At 37.9% G+C, this 16,027-nt stretch overlaps 2 protein-coding genes across 6 annotated transcripts in view; one reads left to right on the top strand and one right to left on the bottom strand.

Annotated features, from left to right (window-relative positions):
* Window positions 1–16,027, bottom strand: part of LOC146489752 (contactin-associated protein-like 2) — a 229,053-nt gene that overhangs the window by 69,041 nt on the left and 143,985 nt on the right. The window lies entirely within an intron of this gene.
* Window positions 9,675–16,027, top strand: part of LOC146489759 (collagen triple helix repeat-containing protein 1-like) — a 26,790-nt gene continuing 20,437 nt past the window's right edge. The window contains exons 1-4 of one of the 3 annotated variants that reach the window (XM_085094552.1): window positions 9,675–9,820; window positions 11,340–11,449; window positions 11,695–12,018; window positions 12,374–12,771. In XM_085094552.1, coding sequence (XP_084950678.1) covers window positions 11,354–11,449; window positions 11,695–12,018; window positions 12,374–12,730 — 777 coding nt within the window. In that variant the 5' untranslated portion in view covers window positions 9,675–9,820; window positions 11,340–11,353 and the 3' untranslated portion in view covers window positions 12,731–12,771. Of the gene's footprint in view, window positions 9,821–11,052; window positions 11,150–11,339; window positions 11,450–11,694; window positions 12,019–12,373; window positions 12,804–16,027 lie in introns of those variants that run through there. The other 2 variants (XM_085094630.1, XM_085094494.1) reach the window with 2 other exon arrangements.

Here is a 16,027-nt window from a genome sequence, read left to right as displayed (position 1 = left end):
TGGAATTTATGTGTGCCTCGGTTGACCTCCTTCGAAAAACTGATTGACAAAGTGCTAAGCAATTAAACCCCATATATAAGCACTCCATGATGTTCTGGAAACCTGTTTTCAGTAACACTACATCGTTGATAGTCTCCCTCGCAGCCGTTTTTTGCGTTGCGTGACAGCCCAAAAAACGGCTGCGAGGGAGACTACATCATTAAATGCTAACTCCGGGAAATGACAGACATTTAGATTCTAAAAATAATCTGGAGTGTTTGGACAATGACGTAAGTGTTCTGGAATGTTCTAGATGAATTGATTAGGTAATTTCCGATGTTCAGGTTTTGTCAACTGTGGGAGAATCAGTGTGAAAACGTAGTATAGGTGATATCTGCATCTACGAAGTGTGCGAATTCTGAAACAGTTTCTGGTATAGTTAGGTTGAACTTGGGGTTGAGTGACACGTCACCGAAGTTTTGAAAGATCTTTTGAACGGATGCTCAATGGTCTTCGATGCGTGTGCTGTGAGAAAATGGATTCAATTAATAACCTTTGCTGATTAAGCAAATGTATGCAATTTGTAGAAACTTAGTGGTGCAGCATTAGAACGGGTATGTTTTATTTAACTCTCTCAATAATCAATGCTAAATGCGAGTGTGTATTTGTTTTACTTTCTACTCGTAGACGGGAGTTATCAGTTTTGAAATTGCTACAAATATTATAAAACAGGCGTTTCTTTTTCTGGGATATTTATCCATGAATAAATCTCTTGGCATCCTGACCTCTTGAGGAATCGGCAAATTGTTTGTTTATTTGTAATTTACCTTCCTTTTCAAATTACACGCGCACGACTTCAAGCGCTTGCTCACAGGCATTTTCATCTCGGTCAAGTAAAATGCACTGTATGGCTTAAAATGTAAGCTTATTTCGTGTCCTAACGAATTAAGACGTTTCTCTAAGACTTTAATTAAAACCCCTAACAATTCACAGCATTTGTTTCCTTTGAAATGTAAGCCCAAATGTAAGCAATACTTGTCGACAACAGTATGCAATAGCGCTGTGCACTAATGACGTCACGAGATTTTACCCCCCGTTGAGACTCAGAAGGTGAATAACTGACAGTGGTAAACATGGCGGGATATCCAGCTCCAATTTGCTTTTCCAGGATAACAAAAACCTCAGGATATGCTTATTCTACACGATGACGAACGTTTTTTAACGTCGAGTAACAAATTAACACGACTGAAGTTTATTTTTTGGATTTTGGCCTAATTCGAGTTAATTAGCTTCCATTTTGTCGTTAAATCTTGTGTTATTTGAGCCGAACACATTGCAAAAGTTCTCCGATTTTCTCAGAGGGAAGCGTTGCGAGTCCGAGCATGAAACTTGGCATGGTGAATGTTTAATAACTTTATGTTAAGGCTGTAAAGTAAAATTATCGAAAACTGAGGTACCAGGAACACTTTTGTGCCGTTAAATATTACCTATATTTCGCCGCTATTTTTAGCGCACTACAAGGTGGTTTTAAAGTGCTCGCTAGAATCACAAAATGGATAGATTGAAAATGTTGAGTAGTGGACAATAAACAAGAATACTTTTTCATAGTTTGTGTAAAGTTTGACTTCAACTGAAGTTATTTTAAGCATTTGGCAGAGCTTCGTCCGCGCACCTTATTTTGAACCTTCAGTTGGCCGAAAAACCACACTTTGACTGCATTTTCAATTTTTTGCGAATCTCTCAAAATTAAAAAGTCGCTGGAACTTTTAAATATGATTTTTGAAAATAGTTCACCAAAGGGTATTTTTGGACCGAATATGAGCGATTCGCCAAATTGGTCGTTGGCGGCGAATTCTCGATCCTTACAGGTAGCCGCTCTCAAGTAAAGTTTATGTCACGTGACACAACTTGTAGGTGGCTCAAGTGACAATTTATCGGATTGTCAGGAAAGAAAAAATAATGTATTGCCTTGAAAAAAAATTACGTGTATTATACGACTGTTCTGCGGTTTGAGTTCCTGCGCGTTGGCTTCTATGACGTCACCAATTTATCCTAACACTAGGGTAATATAATGGCTTAACGCCGACAATATTAAGGTATTTCCTGTGTCTTTCTCTTTTTCTCAAGAACTTGCATCACTTCTGCATCTCAGTCCTTTACGCGTTTGGAAATAAGAAAACTATAAACCGCCAACTCCCAACTCTAGATATCTATTTCAGGCGGCTGGATTTGTTTTTTATCTGTTTTGCAATTTTTTGGATCGCGACACAATGCCTGTCAAAGCCCTGTCTAAGTATTGGCTGCCAAGGAAACTCGACAATTGTGGATGGTGCACATGATACTCGTACGGTCCTTAATTTTTTAAGAAGTCGTGCTACGTTTTGTTTTGATGCTGTTAAATAAATTCGTTTCCTTTTTAAAATAGTAAGCATATCAAAGCACAATCAACCACAACAAATCACTTCTATCACATGTCCATAATGTTTAAGCGATGGGTTGGGAGGGAGAGAAGACGAAGGCTGTTCTTTTCTTTGCACAAACGGTGAAACCCTGGAAGTTTTGTTTTTATCGGTGGCGGGGTGAGAAGAACATCTTACAAATCAGATGCGTGCACCAAAGAGTGTAGCGATGCCAGTTCTCCTTTCCAAATGTCGTTCCCAGTCCTCTTCAGTTTCGTTATCCTATGCAAAGCTTTCTCACTTGATTCTCATTTGATATATTTTTTTATTAAATTCAGAAAAAACTGTGGGGAATGAAGTCTTTTTTTTTTTAGTTTTATGATGCATTTATTCGATGTTTGTGAGTTTTTCGGGAATCGACTTTATTCCTAGTTGGAAACAACTGATCAGAAACTAATAATTTTTTTGTCGCTCGTGGGGTAAGCCGTGGGTTTAGCCGTCAGCTGTCAAACAGCCTAAATGTTAACCTTAAACTGTCAAGCAGCTTAAATTTTAGCTGTCAGCCGTCAAACAGCCCAAATTTTAACCTTCAACCGTCAAAAAAGCAGTTCTTATTAGCCGTCAAACGGGTTCAAGGTCTTTCAAATACCACTATTTCTGCTGCTAATCCTTGGTTTCTGTCTCTCAAAGAATCGTTTCAACTGGTAAACAAGATTCCATGTTCCCATGTTCCGTGCTTCCGGTGCTCCCTATACCATCTTACTTCAAAGTTTCGGCGCACACCTAAAACACAAGATCCCAGTCGGGCCTTATAAAACCTAGAGCGAAAGGGAACGTGTACGCTAATAGCTTTTTTTTTCTTCCAAATCAATAAGCGACTGGATTACTTTACCAAACAGCATCAGACGATTAGAGACAGTGTTTTTTTTCTTTTCTTTTTCTTATCTTTATTTTCACATTTTAGGTCACCGGGCACCGCACTGTTTTTTAAGGCCGTAGCCTGTTTATTAATTTTTATACTTTGCACAAGCACTTGCACCATATTGGCGAGATGGGCAACCTTTGCCAATTCCAATGTAGATGTAGATGTAGATGTAGTAGCAGTATTTCACGCCAGTTAAGTTCCATAGGCACTTTCTTTTTCCTTTTGACTCCTTTGAATTTTGATTCCTTTTTGGACAATTCTTTTTCAGTACGGATTGTTTACGTCCAATTTTTCCCGTAGTGTGAGATACTTGTGCAGTCAACACAAACAGCAAAATAACTCCTCAGTACTATGCAGCCAGGCCTTTCGAGGTTTAGAAGCAGATAACAGCGAGAATCTTGGAAGGGACTGCATGAACAAGCGATTCCTCGGAATTCATTTCAGAAAAAAAAAAATACCCCTCCAAAATCTTTTTTTTTTTTTTTCACACGGTAGCCATGGAAACGGTTCAACAACTTGGTACAAGCCACTAAAGATTGATCGTTTTTACCATTTCACCATGATTTCTGACATTAGAGAGTGTTAATCAGTTATAATTGAATAGTTTTTTTCTGTTTTTCTGCAGAACATAAAATTGACTGAGTTCACAATTCAACTCAATATTTCAAACAGACTCCCCCTTTGCAGGTTTGCAGTTCTGGGCCCAGTTGTTCAAAACCTGATTAAGCTAATCCTGGATTAACGGGAACTTTGATTCGAGTTTAATTACTAATCAATAAAGATTCTTCAAAAAGATTTTTGTCCCTTAGTGTTGACTTAGACTTATCTTTACCGTTAGCTTAAAATAAGCTTTTAAAACATTTTTTAACGAGCGCGATCAAAACCTCGGTTAACTTTTAATCGTGTATTAGCGTTAATCTGCTTTAAAACAAACGGGCCCTGAAAGCCTGGGGGCGAGTGCCAAACAACGCTAATCTCTGTCAATACAGACTAGTAAATTTAGTATTTCTTAACCGAATTTCATGGGTTTTTTTTGTTTGTTTGTTACAATTACCTCAGCATTTTAAGCGATCTTTATGAAAACATTCATCTGGTTCTTTATAGGCCTACACATTGTGTATCATGATCCCGAATTGGCTACTCAAGCACAAAGTAAAGGACAGCCAATTCAAGATAAAGTCGTCACCAGGGCCCTCTCCTTTTTTAAAATGTCAGCTGGGCACCATTCAATACCGAGATGCCCCTGGGGACGACATTTCTTCAAGTCTTCTGCGCATGTTTTCCCAGGATAGGTGACAGTGACCAGAGGCTCATTAATTTTCATGTTTAATGATATTTAACAAAAAAGTTTTTAAAATACGCCCATGATGAGGATCAAAGTTGTCCCCAAACAAAAACTAAAACTATGATCCAAGGGACCTGAGAAATGAACTTCACAGGAAGGTTTAAATGTCGTCGCTAAAAATAATAGCCAAAAGGATCTCTTACAAACAACAATTGAATCGAATCAGCAGCTCTTTTCTGCGTTTCTAGGTTGCGAATGTTCGGGAGTCTGATTTATCTCAAGTGAACTGTTTTTGCTCGTCGATGGCGACTTCGTCTTTCAATCTTCTCTAGAAACACACTCGAGGGCGACTGGATTCTAATTTTTACGGTACAACAGCAATGAATATGTGTCTGAGTACAATAATTATGCTGTATTAGAGGACCCTCCCACGGGAAGGATGTACGATAACAAGGTACTCCATCTAAACCAGTATCATTTTTTTTGTTATAACGAGAACTATTAATGATTTTTTTTCTAATATTGTGAGAAACATAGCGGATTATGGTCAGGCAGGAAGAGCCCTGGGTATGGAATATATCTAGCGTTTACAAGTCAGAATCACTTTAGTGCCTTCGTCGTGCAAAAAGAATGCTTTCTGTTATTGAAATTTTGTATTTATTTGTACAAACGCATCGCTTGTCGTATAATAGAATTAAGGAGGGGCGCACGCAATATTTCTATCTGGTTGACTACAAAATAAACGTCTTTCTCGCTGCGTTTTTGTCCCGATTTGTTTTAGCTGTGTACACAAGGGCTTGAGAAGAAGCCTCCACATTTTCCCAGGATAAGGTTGAACAAAAAATCTGGGGAGGAAATATTTTATGGAGACCGTGTGCAAACAACGCAGTCGTGGTTTATCAAAAATTAGGCGCAAATTCTTATAGACTTTTGAAAAATCCGCCGCTTCCTAACTAATATGCTCAACTGCGTTCATAAATCGTAGGGCAACAAAATTTCAAAATCACAGGTAGGGCCTAATAGTTTTTGAAACATTTTTGTTTGGCAGTTTTGATTACAGGAACTCATTTCTAAACGTGAGACTATTAATTCATGTGTCGTTACCATAGGAGAATTCGCTGTGTTAAGTAAATATCATTCTATGATAAACACTAGATTCAGTGCTACATTGTTTGTTTAAGAAAACACATACAGAAACGCAAACCAGCTGTTCATTGGATAAAGGGAAAAATGTCACCAAAAACGCTTGCCACAAATGTCAGCAATGAACAATTGAAAACAATGGATGCGCGATGAATATCAAACTGGTGGGAACACGAAACTGGCGTCATAAATCATCACTGAACTGGATCATTATTTTCTGTGTTCCAAGCGTAGCTTATCATCGGAATTATTACGGCATTTATTGGTTCAACGGTGTTAGAACATTTAGATGGTTCTACAACAATGTTGGAATGTTTAGCCGCTGATTTAGAGGTAAGTTATTTTGAGGTAAGTTTACTTTTTCTCTTTCACCAACGGTTTTACTTAAACTTCTAAAGTTAGATGATGTCAGATGTACATTGTGGCGAGCGCCTTTATGCTTCACAGTTTCGGTATCAAAGGTCCCGTCTATTCACATGTCCCACTGGAAGGAAAGTGGATCTAAATTACAAAATATTATAGTTGTATTTCATTTATTATTAAGGTCAGTCAGTTAGCTGACTCAACAATCGGCGATTCGTAAGCTACCTAAATCATTGATTGGCTTATAGACGATCCATTACTTCTTAAAGCGAGTACAAGGGAAGTATATATTATGATACGCAAAATTACAAAATACGGTCAGATGAGTTGAAAATATTTAAATTAGTCCACTATACTTTATAAGTTTATTTTTCATGAAAAGTGCAGGCGAATGCATCTTGAAGGCTCTGTTTACCTGTCTTAATTATTAAGAATTATGTCTGTTTTTGAAAATCATTCAGTTCGTGACTCAAAGATTTGTATGCTACGTAAATGCATGCCGGGTTGGCTTACATCGATTCAGATCTTCTTAAAGCGAGTTCAGTAGAAGTTTCACAACATAGAATCATGGCTAGTTCTTGTGTTGTGCACTACAAAGTAGCGTACTGATATTTTTTTCAATTGTATTCCAGATCTTTGTTGACCATTTCGACAGGAATATACAAACCGACCTTCAAACCGACCGCACAACGACACAGGAGTAAACATAATTTATATACGACATCTAAATCTGCATGGTTATTCTTTAGCCATTACATGTTAACATTTCGTTTACTTTTCCTTTTACAGATGCCATCACACTCATTGTTTCGTTCTTGATTTGGTTTAAAATGATTCAACATTTGTACCAACAGACCGCGAGGGAAACCGGTTGAAACAGGGCATCAAGCCGGAAGTTACAATGGTCAGTAATTCAAGCACAAAATATATTGTAAACAATGTATCAATCTTCTTTTTCCATTCAACTATTGTATAAAATATACAAAAAGACTGAGCAACTGATTGTGCGTTGGCGAAATAAATCTAACTTCAAGCATGGTTTCAAGCCAACACGTAATCTTTGTAAACGCCTGTTCCAATCGAGAAGGTTCGATCAGATAACTAAAAAACATGACAAAGTGCGTTATCCGTACTTCGCTAGATTTGTCTTTAGAAAGTCAGATGCCTGTCGAGTAAAATTATTAAGTCGATTTTATATGTTTATTTTTCATGACAAATGTAAGCGGGTCTATTCTTAAGGCTTTATCTACTGGCCTTAATTCTGTAGAATTATGCTGGGTTTTGGAAATTTTTTCGCAGTCAGTTTGGTTATCAAACATTATCAATCGCATTATAATGTTGATATTTTGCCTCATTAAAACGTAAATCATCAAATTCACGGTAAAGGGACACTCAATGTTTCATTTCACTGGATATCTTTTTCGAAGGCCTTAATTCGCCTCAGAACTGAATTTGGATTTAGATGTAAAGATACAGTTCTCTTCGGCAAAATCAGTGTCAGCTCAAACATTCCGCGCACTGCATTCCGCGCAACACTGATAACCAAATCAATTCGTTTTAAAATGGGAAAATATGTTGTTAAAAATGCGAAAAAACTGTTAGCTAGAATTTTTGCAAAATAAACAACAGCTAATATATTCGGGAAATAAAATTCCGTTTCCCTAAAACGTTCCTGCAAGTTACAATTCCAGCTATAAACATCCAAAGGATATGTTAGCTCACACAAATATATCTGAGCGGTACAAAACGATCTGGGAACACACGAGTCAACATTTTAAGTCTTTTTTGCTTAAATAATCTCGTCAGGTGCCCTCGATGGAATCTAGAAAATCATATCAACGTATTTTGTGTGCGAATCCACAGAATCTTGCACATACTTCTCGCACACTTTCTCGTACAAAACGTGATAGACACAAGCAGAACAAAAAGGCGCCTGAAAATAGTTATCCGAAAGTGTGAAGGAAATTATTATACCGGTATAACATTAACAGCCCAAATAAGTGTTGTTTGGAACTGATCTGAACTATAATGCGCCTCAAGTCCAATAATAAGTCGATCATTGTGTACTTATTTAATACTGTTTTCCAAAATACTTCACTTTGTGGTCGAGTTCATTGCTGTGTGCAAACGCATACGGTTTCAAAAATGATTCACTGACAATGATTCAGTGGCTCCCAACGAGGATTTTTGAGCAAACTACGTACAATTTTGTCTTTTTTGTTCCCAGGATTGCTTTAATGGCCTTTTAAATGCATTTTTTGCGTCAGCTAAGATCTTTTAGGATGCTTTAGCTGAGAAAATAAGTCGCAGAAAGTTTTAAAAGCGGAATCCTTTTCTCGAATTTACGAGCGTTTGCCGGTAGTAAAATATTAGCCAACCTTACTGCGCATTCAGTTTAACGAAATATTTTCCCCTCAATGAAACGGTAGTTGAAAACTTGACTTCTTTTATGAAAATTAGAGGTAACGAGTAAGAGTTCTTGTGTAACAAAACATCAAGGCATCTCTTAGTTTTTGAAGTTCTCTAACGTTACTGCTTCTTATATATAACCACGAACCTTCGTCAGGGAATCATGTTTCTAGAACTAATCCGGAAATCCGTTTCGAGATAAATTTTATTACCGAGAGATTTTTGGACCGTTTAAGTCACTTTCGATCAGTAATTTTTTTGTGCAATGGATTCCGCTGTAGGGTGGAACAAAGATCTACTTATTATCAGGTATCTCCGCCTCAAATGTTCTCATGATTTCAAAAAATATGACTGCCACAAATTTTTAAATCGGGTCGATTTTCGTCGCTCATTTTCTCTGTCAAATTGGGCCACTCTCATCGAACCGATTAAACGGCACGCCGTGCAAATTATTAGCCTTAACTTTCTCTCTTTTGTCTAGGTAGGTTGTAGCCTTTTGTCCACGCTTAAGCACACAAGTCAAATGCTGAGGTGTACTTCAACTGAGATAAAAATGCTTGTTTAGTAGCGGAAAAATTCAATTCGGTTTGATTCTCTCAACAAGTTTCTAGGTCCAGGATCAAACTTCTCCTCTTGCGGAGATTTCTACTATACAGTATATACAGTAACATGTACTCTGTTGGATATCTATCAGAAACAACTTGAATTGAAAGAAATGGATTGTTCACAGGCTTAAGACAAACACATGTACCCTTTTGTCATCTCGAGCAGCTTATTGTGTTTCACATATCAGAGCTTGTGAGATTTGACGAAATTAGGGCACCAAAATCGGTAACGACGGACGGCAAGGAACATTTTATTTTTATTTTCCAGTTATTAATGCTCGGCATGATAAGGAATTTTTTGCGGAGAAATAAAAAAAATTCACAAAATTCATGATGATTGTGTGAAGCAGATGAGATAACAAGATAAAACGAGTCATTTGATTGGACGACTCGGCGTTGGACCAAATTGACTCTAGCAAATAACATCGCTTGTTAGAAAAAAGATAATCGATATGTATATTGTTTAAGAAACTTGTTCTGGCGAGAAATTTAAAAAGGAGGGGAGGCGAAAGTTAGGATAACAAGAGGAAGAGGTATCTTTGTTAACTGCGAAGAGAAACAACGACATTCGTGGTGTGAGTATACCATTTGTTTTTTTTTTTTATTCTTTTATCATTTTAATGGTAAACATAGCAATTAATGTATTCTCTAATATTGAGGTTTTGTTCTCTTTTTCACGGCAGAGAAAGCAAGCTTTAGTCACAGCTCAAAGGTAAGTTGTTTAGATGTGCGACATGCAGTATTTTCAAATATCAACCTTGAGTATGCGGGGATTATGCGAGCTTCGACAATTTGAGAAATACATCCTCGTGAAATTGTGTGTCTGTAGATAAAGCACTGAAGGCCATATGACACGTGGCCTGTTTCGTTGCGTGTGTATATTATAAAAATCCTATCGAGTCTAAACAGAAAGAAATCCATTGTAGGTTTTGGATTGGAAAATAGCGTGGGATCATCTCTTCTTCGTCTTCGTATGAAAGATGATCGAAAAATCCGGTACTTAGTACAGAACGCAATGACCTATCAACTAATATACCATTCACTCAAGCTTTATGAATTTTGAATTTGATTTCGTGCCTTATTTTACAAAGAGAAATTAGAGATAAAGGGAGCGTCGCTAAGCCAAACTGAGAGATCACAGTGAACTCAGCGTTTCGCTTTTGGACAGTGTAAGGCTGAAATTGTAAGAAGAAGCACTGTTATCCTTTTTGTTTTGTTGTTTTATCTTGCTTCGTGCTCAGAAGAAAACCTAATTTTCTCTTTCATTTTGTTCCCTCTCAGCTTCTAGGCACATAACTTCAAAGCTGAATGAATAAATGATACACGATAGTTGTTGAAAGCTTTGTTAATTTCCGATACACTAATTCAGTCTCACCGTAGTTCATCATTTGAAATCGTGAACTGTTGCGTTCTTGTAGTTTTTTTCCTTGCACAATGATAAATTCTCCATTTACTTATTGAGTAATGTCCGTCTTGGTTAAATGTTGCAAATGGAGCATTATTGGTTTGTTTTCCATTTCTTTTATCAAGTTTTAATAGGTATCTCTTTGTATTCGCATAAAATACGATTGACAACAATAGATCTTGATCATGAACTTAGATCAGTTTAATGTTAAAAAATGGACACTAGAACTTGCAAAAGAAATAATTCCTTTGTTTTAACTACAAACTGAGCGAGAGATAGGGATGTTGATACGGATTTGAAGGCCACTAGCACATTGATAAATAAAATTCAATAATTTGCATTCAAATACGTTCACGAACTTGTAAAACTTTGCTCGTCCTATTTTTAGCTTACCACGTAATCATAGCATTCAAACTAGTTTTAACCCGAACATTATTTAAATAAACCAAAGTCATATGATCGGAACATTGTAAATTCTCTAACCAATAAGAACGAGGGACGTATTTTTAACATTTGATGCGTAATCAACTCGTAAACTTGTTTTAACGTGAAAATGTCAAGTAACCACCATGGCAGAGGTAAAACGATAACTGTTTTGTAGAGGGTATCATTTGCTTCCACCGTCGCAGGATTAAGGTAGGCACTTCACCGCTAAATATCAGTGATGAAGATGAATAGGGCTTACATTGATTAACATCTATGAATTAAACGAACGAAAACTATTTGGAAGTACTGTAATTCAGTTCATCTCATGAAATGCGACAGTTATTCAAGTTGAACTTAGGTGGACGATAATTTATGAATTTTGTTATTGTTCTTTTTACAGCTCAGAAAATATCGATGGCGCGATCTCTTATAATCTATCCACTGACTATCATGCTACTCGTCACCTTGTGCTCTGCAAAGGACAACAGCAGCAGTAAATCACGTGACAAGGTGAATTTATGAAACTAAAATAACAGCTGCTTAAAAACATCTGGAGTAATAAAAGCATTTCTGAGTCACGTGCCAACGGACAGTAAAGAGAATCGCAAATAACCTAATTGGATTTCAATTTCCAAAAAAAAAATAGATTCACTTAGACAAGAACGTTAGATTACTTAGGGACAGGAACAGTTGTAACGGCTTGAATTATATTTCGAAAAAGCTCTTATACCATTCTTTTTTCTGCATCCTACCAGCCTCCTTCATTTTGTAATGGGGGACAATCCGGGACTTGGACATACATGGCATGTGTCCCAGGATTCCCTGGGGCACCTGGCCGTGATGGACGTGATGGAGCCAAAGGAACCCTGGGCAGCCCGGGAAAGACTGGAACCCAGGGACCACGTGGTGTTGACGGAAAGAAAGGAGCAAAGGGGGAACATGGGATCCAGGGTCCTGCTGGCCAAAAAGGAATGCGAGGGGACAAAGGTGACAGTGGAACACCTCGGCTGTCTTCACACATGAACTGGAAGGAGTGCACCTGGAAAAAATTGGACGGCAGAGATTCAGGCGAGATATATGTGAGTGGACTTTCCATATTTTCATAGTGAATTTAGTGTTTTGCGTCACATCCTTACTACTTTGAAAAGAAATTATCCCTAAAAGAACATAAAAACAACGTATAAATCCCGTCATCTCTATTTTGGTGATGTAATTTTTCCTCGGAAACCCAGTTCATGTTGAATCAAATCCATTCTTATTTAACAGCGCTGTGAATTCATAAAGAAGTGTACCGACAATGCCCTCCATGTCTCAATTCTCTCCGCCTCTTGATTTGACATTTTCCTTCAATTACAGACGATTTTATTTTAAAAGTTTTGTCATGTTACTTAATAATTGTTTTGTTTTGTTTTTTTGTTTTTTAAAATTTAACAGCACTGTGAATTCCTTAAGAAGCACACAGACACTGCCCTCCATGTCTACTTTGCTGGTGACCTCAGGGTTGCTCACTGCGACGACTGTTGCAGCCGCTGGTATTTCAAGTTCAATGGCGCCGAGTGCAGCTCTCCTGGGTCTATTGATGGTGCATTCTACATGTGGCATGGAAGGAAGCATAGTCTTCACCGTCACCGCCACATTGAAGGTCACTGTAATAACATTCACAAGGGAAAGGTGCGAGTGGGATTCTGGGTTGGAAAGTGTACAACTGGTCGAAAGAGTGCTGACGCAGACACGGGCTGGGGTACAATGTCCCGGATCTTCATTGAAGAGGTGCCAAAAGCTCAGCAGTAAACACATGACACGTGATCAACTGGACTTTTCCTTTAATAAAAGTCTTTTAAAGAAAATGGTAGAAAATAACTAGAAATAATTATGTAGAACACTGCAGTGCTGAAGTCATGCAGATAGGTTTGAAGTTTAGTCTGTATATCAGTTAAACAATAAAGTCCAGAAACATTACCAAATGGCCCCTGATTTCTTTCTAAACAGAGCAGCTGCAACGAAATTACTGAAATCCCTTATCTTCACAGTAACTGTTGTAAATTTCGCTGCATTGGGAGCAAAAACATGTTGATATCTGATCCAAGCGTGATCGAAAGAAAAAATAAGCCATTTCCGTGCTGCTGTGAACCTCATTATAAAGACGAGGCTAAGTGCAAAGCTTTTCATATGAAAATTAGTTTTGTTTGCATATGAATAAAAACTTTTTTTTTTCAAGTTTGGTAACTAGAGGTCTATGTTACGAAACGCAACGCATGTAGATGGTTCAAGTGACAATTAATGGTACCAGATTTTCGGGAAAAGCAAAAAATAATATATTGCCGCGAAGGTTTCTTGTTTTCTTGTCATTGATATGTTTGCTTTTTTCTTAACTATTAGCACTGATATCATAGTAAAGCTACAAAACCAACCACCTCCATCACATGAAAACCATCATGTCTCAGGCGCTGGGTTAGGAGGAGGACAAGGGGAATGCTACTTCTTCTTTGGTATCGACGGTGGCGCGTTTCAAGTTTTCGTCGAGAAGCCTTCATGGGTTGGAGGGAAACATCTTAATGACAATTTATATTTAGATGCGTGCAGCAACTGAGTATTGCAATGCCTTCTCCCTTACAGATAGTTTCGTTATACTACGCAAAGCTGTCTCAGCGTTTCTTGTAAAAAAAAAAACAGTTGATTTTTAATTTTAGGAGTATACCGCCAGGCACAAAGTTTTTGTTGGATTTCTTCATTTTTTTTTTTTTTTTTTTTTTTTAGTTTTGTAGGAATTATATTTATGCTGTTTGGAGACAACTGATCAGATAATCAGAAATTAGGTTCTAAAACTTTTGAAAAGCTAAGAGCCAGCAAATAAAGAACAATATGCAGATTTACAAGGGAACTAAAAACAATTTTTATGGCGCTTCCGTAAATGAATTTTTTTAAATTCAATATTCCTTTTTCAAAAATAGGTAAAAAGCGCGATTACTGAAATATACATGGATAAACGTGCTTCTTTGTCAAATAGCGTTACTGGAGTAGATGTTTACGAAAGACAGATTCGCGAGAACATAACTTCGTGGGAACTTAAACAAGAACGGAGTCAAATTTCAACCTGCTGGGAACGAGGTTGGCCCTTCCCCCTTCTCCTTCATGACACCTTTTTTTTTTTCTCGCGTGGACATCTCTGAAATAAGAAAAGGAAGAAAATAATTTGGTCACTCTTAAACAGTCTCTTTAGATGAAATTATTTCGGTTTCTTTTTTATCTTTAATCTTCGTATGTGATCCGCAACTCATGTTTTTTTCTAATGCCCCCCCCCCCCCCCCCCAAATTATACTAGTCTTCGATACTCTATAAAAAGAAAGAAAATGATTGGTCCCTTAGTTTGTTTTGCGATTATTTACATTATTTTGGCAACCCTGTCAAAACAGCAGTGAAACACAGTTTTCTCATTCTCTGTAAACTACTACCCCCTAAGAACGCAAATAGTCTCTCAAACTGTAATATCTGGAAACACAGAAATTAGTTTCTGTTCAGTTAAGTGTTTTTGGTAGAAGATTCGTCTGGCAATTGTATTGACGTCCTTTCTAACCACTAAAGGTAGCATGACGACAAAGATTAGTTTTCAAATAAATGAAAAAGTAATTCTCAAACTCAAAGACTTCTCAAATTATGAAGATCTTGCGCATAATGATGTTAACTCTCACGAATTACCCAGTAGTCTCTCGGATACAAAACTTATCTCTGAGTCACTCGTACGAATCTGTTAAAACCCGCTTTACAATGAGTTGGGATTTTAGTCTCAAAGTGTCCCCAAATCCAAGATATTTTGGTTTACAAAATTCATGCGACTGCTTCTGGCTATATTTCTGTCGGACGAAATGTGTGGCCGAAAGGTGTGATGGATTTTTATAGAAAGTGGGGTAAGTGGGTGTTTTGGAGGGTGCGGGTGATTGGTTGATTGGGAGAGCGCAGGTTGATGATGATAGGCGAAGGAGAGGTAGGCGCAAAACAAATGCAGATTTTCGATCTCCAGAGATTAAGATCTCGCCTTTGCGGTTGCATATAAGAATTTCGTAATTTCAGTTTAGAGCGTGAACAACCTGCTGCTCTGAAAAGCGCGCGCAAACGATATGTGGATACACCGCTGTTCTTAAACATCAGTACAGGTTTCAGTACACGTGATCATGATGTATAGAGATTCATTCACCTTAAATTTCACGTAATCGTCCACGCTCTCCAAGAAGTTTTAAGAAAAGCGAGAGTAATAGCAATAAATACTGCTTCATGCCAATGGCCGCAGCTGACAGCCGGACCGATCCATGTGCCTCTCCTCGTGCTCGTCGGTACAATTTTGATTCTTTTTGGAAACGTTTTGGTGGAAACTAGACTCCAATCTCTAACTCCTGAACTGGTTGTAACTAAGTCGTTGATGAAGGTTTTCGGTGCAAAAGGAAGTGGTTTTGATCAGGAGTTTCCTTGGTTGGCCAAGTTTCCATAAATCGAAAATTTTCATTCATTTTAACCACGCTTATGCTGGAATAAAAGAGAAGGAGAAGGAAGACAGGTAAGGGGTCAGGGGGAGGGAGGGTGCTTACCGAGGGGCCTGGGCCGCTGGGCGCTTATATCAAATTCTGGCCAAAGGACGGGACGCTTAGTTGAGAGGGGAAAGGGACTCATTTAAAACAGGAGAGCAGGGGTGGAATGGTGGGTGGGGGGGGGGGGGGGCTGCTTATTCGATGATTTGTGATAAATACGGTAAATTGGACAAAAATAAAAAAAAATCCCATTCTTAAAGCCTGCTTTCCTTTTGGAAAGTAACAAGAACGCGGACTGACCAAAAGGAAAGCGGGCTCTGGGGACGAGATTGAAATCAAAACAAATAAATATTCCTTAAATCCCAATAAAAACAACGTAAAAACAAAGCTAACCATTTTCAGTTTAGGTATCTCGCAGTTTTAGCATTTAGAGTGATTTGCTGCATTCCCGTGAAAAACTCTTGCTGATGTGGTGAAACATCACTTGTTGTCACGTGACTAAATACACGTAAGTCACGTGACAACACTGAAGACAGTATTTGCTGAAGAAGACTGTGAGGAACAGTCA

This window comes from Pavona decussata, unplaced genomic scaffold (assembly GCF_977016875.1).
Source record: "Pavona decussata unplaced genomic scaffold, jaPavDecu1.1 SCAFFOLD_3, whole genome shotgun sequence".
Classification (NCBI taxonomy): Eukaryota; Metazoa; Cnidaria; class Anthozoa; order Scleractinia; family Agariciidae; genus Pavona; species Pavona decussata.
The sequence above is the reverse complement of the archived record's forward strand: the minus strand, read 5'-3'. Positions and strand labels throughout refer to the sequence as shown.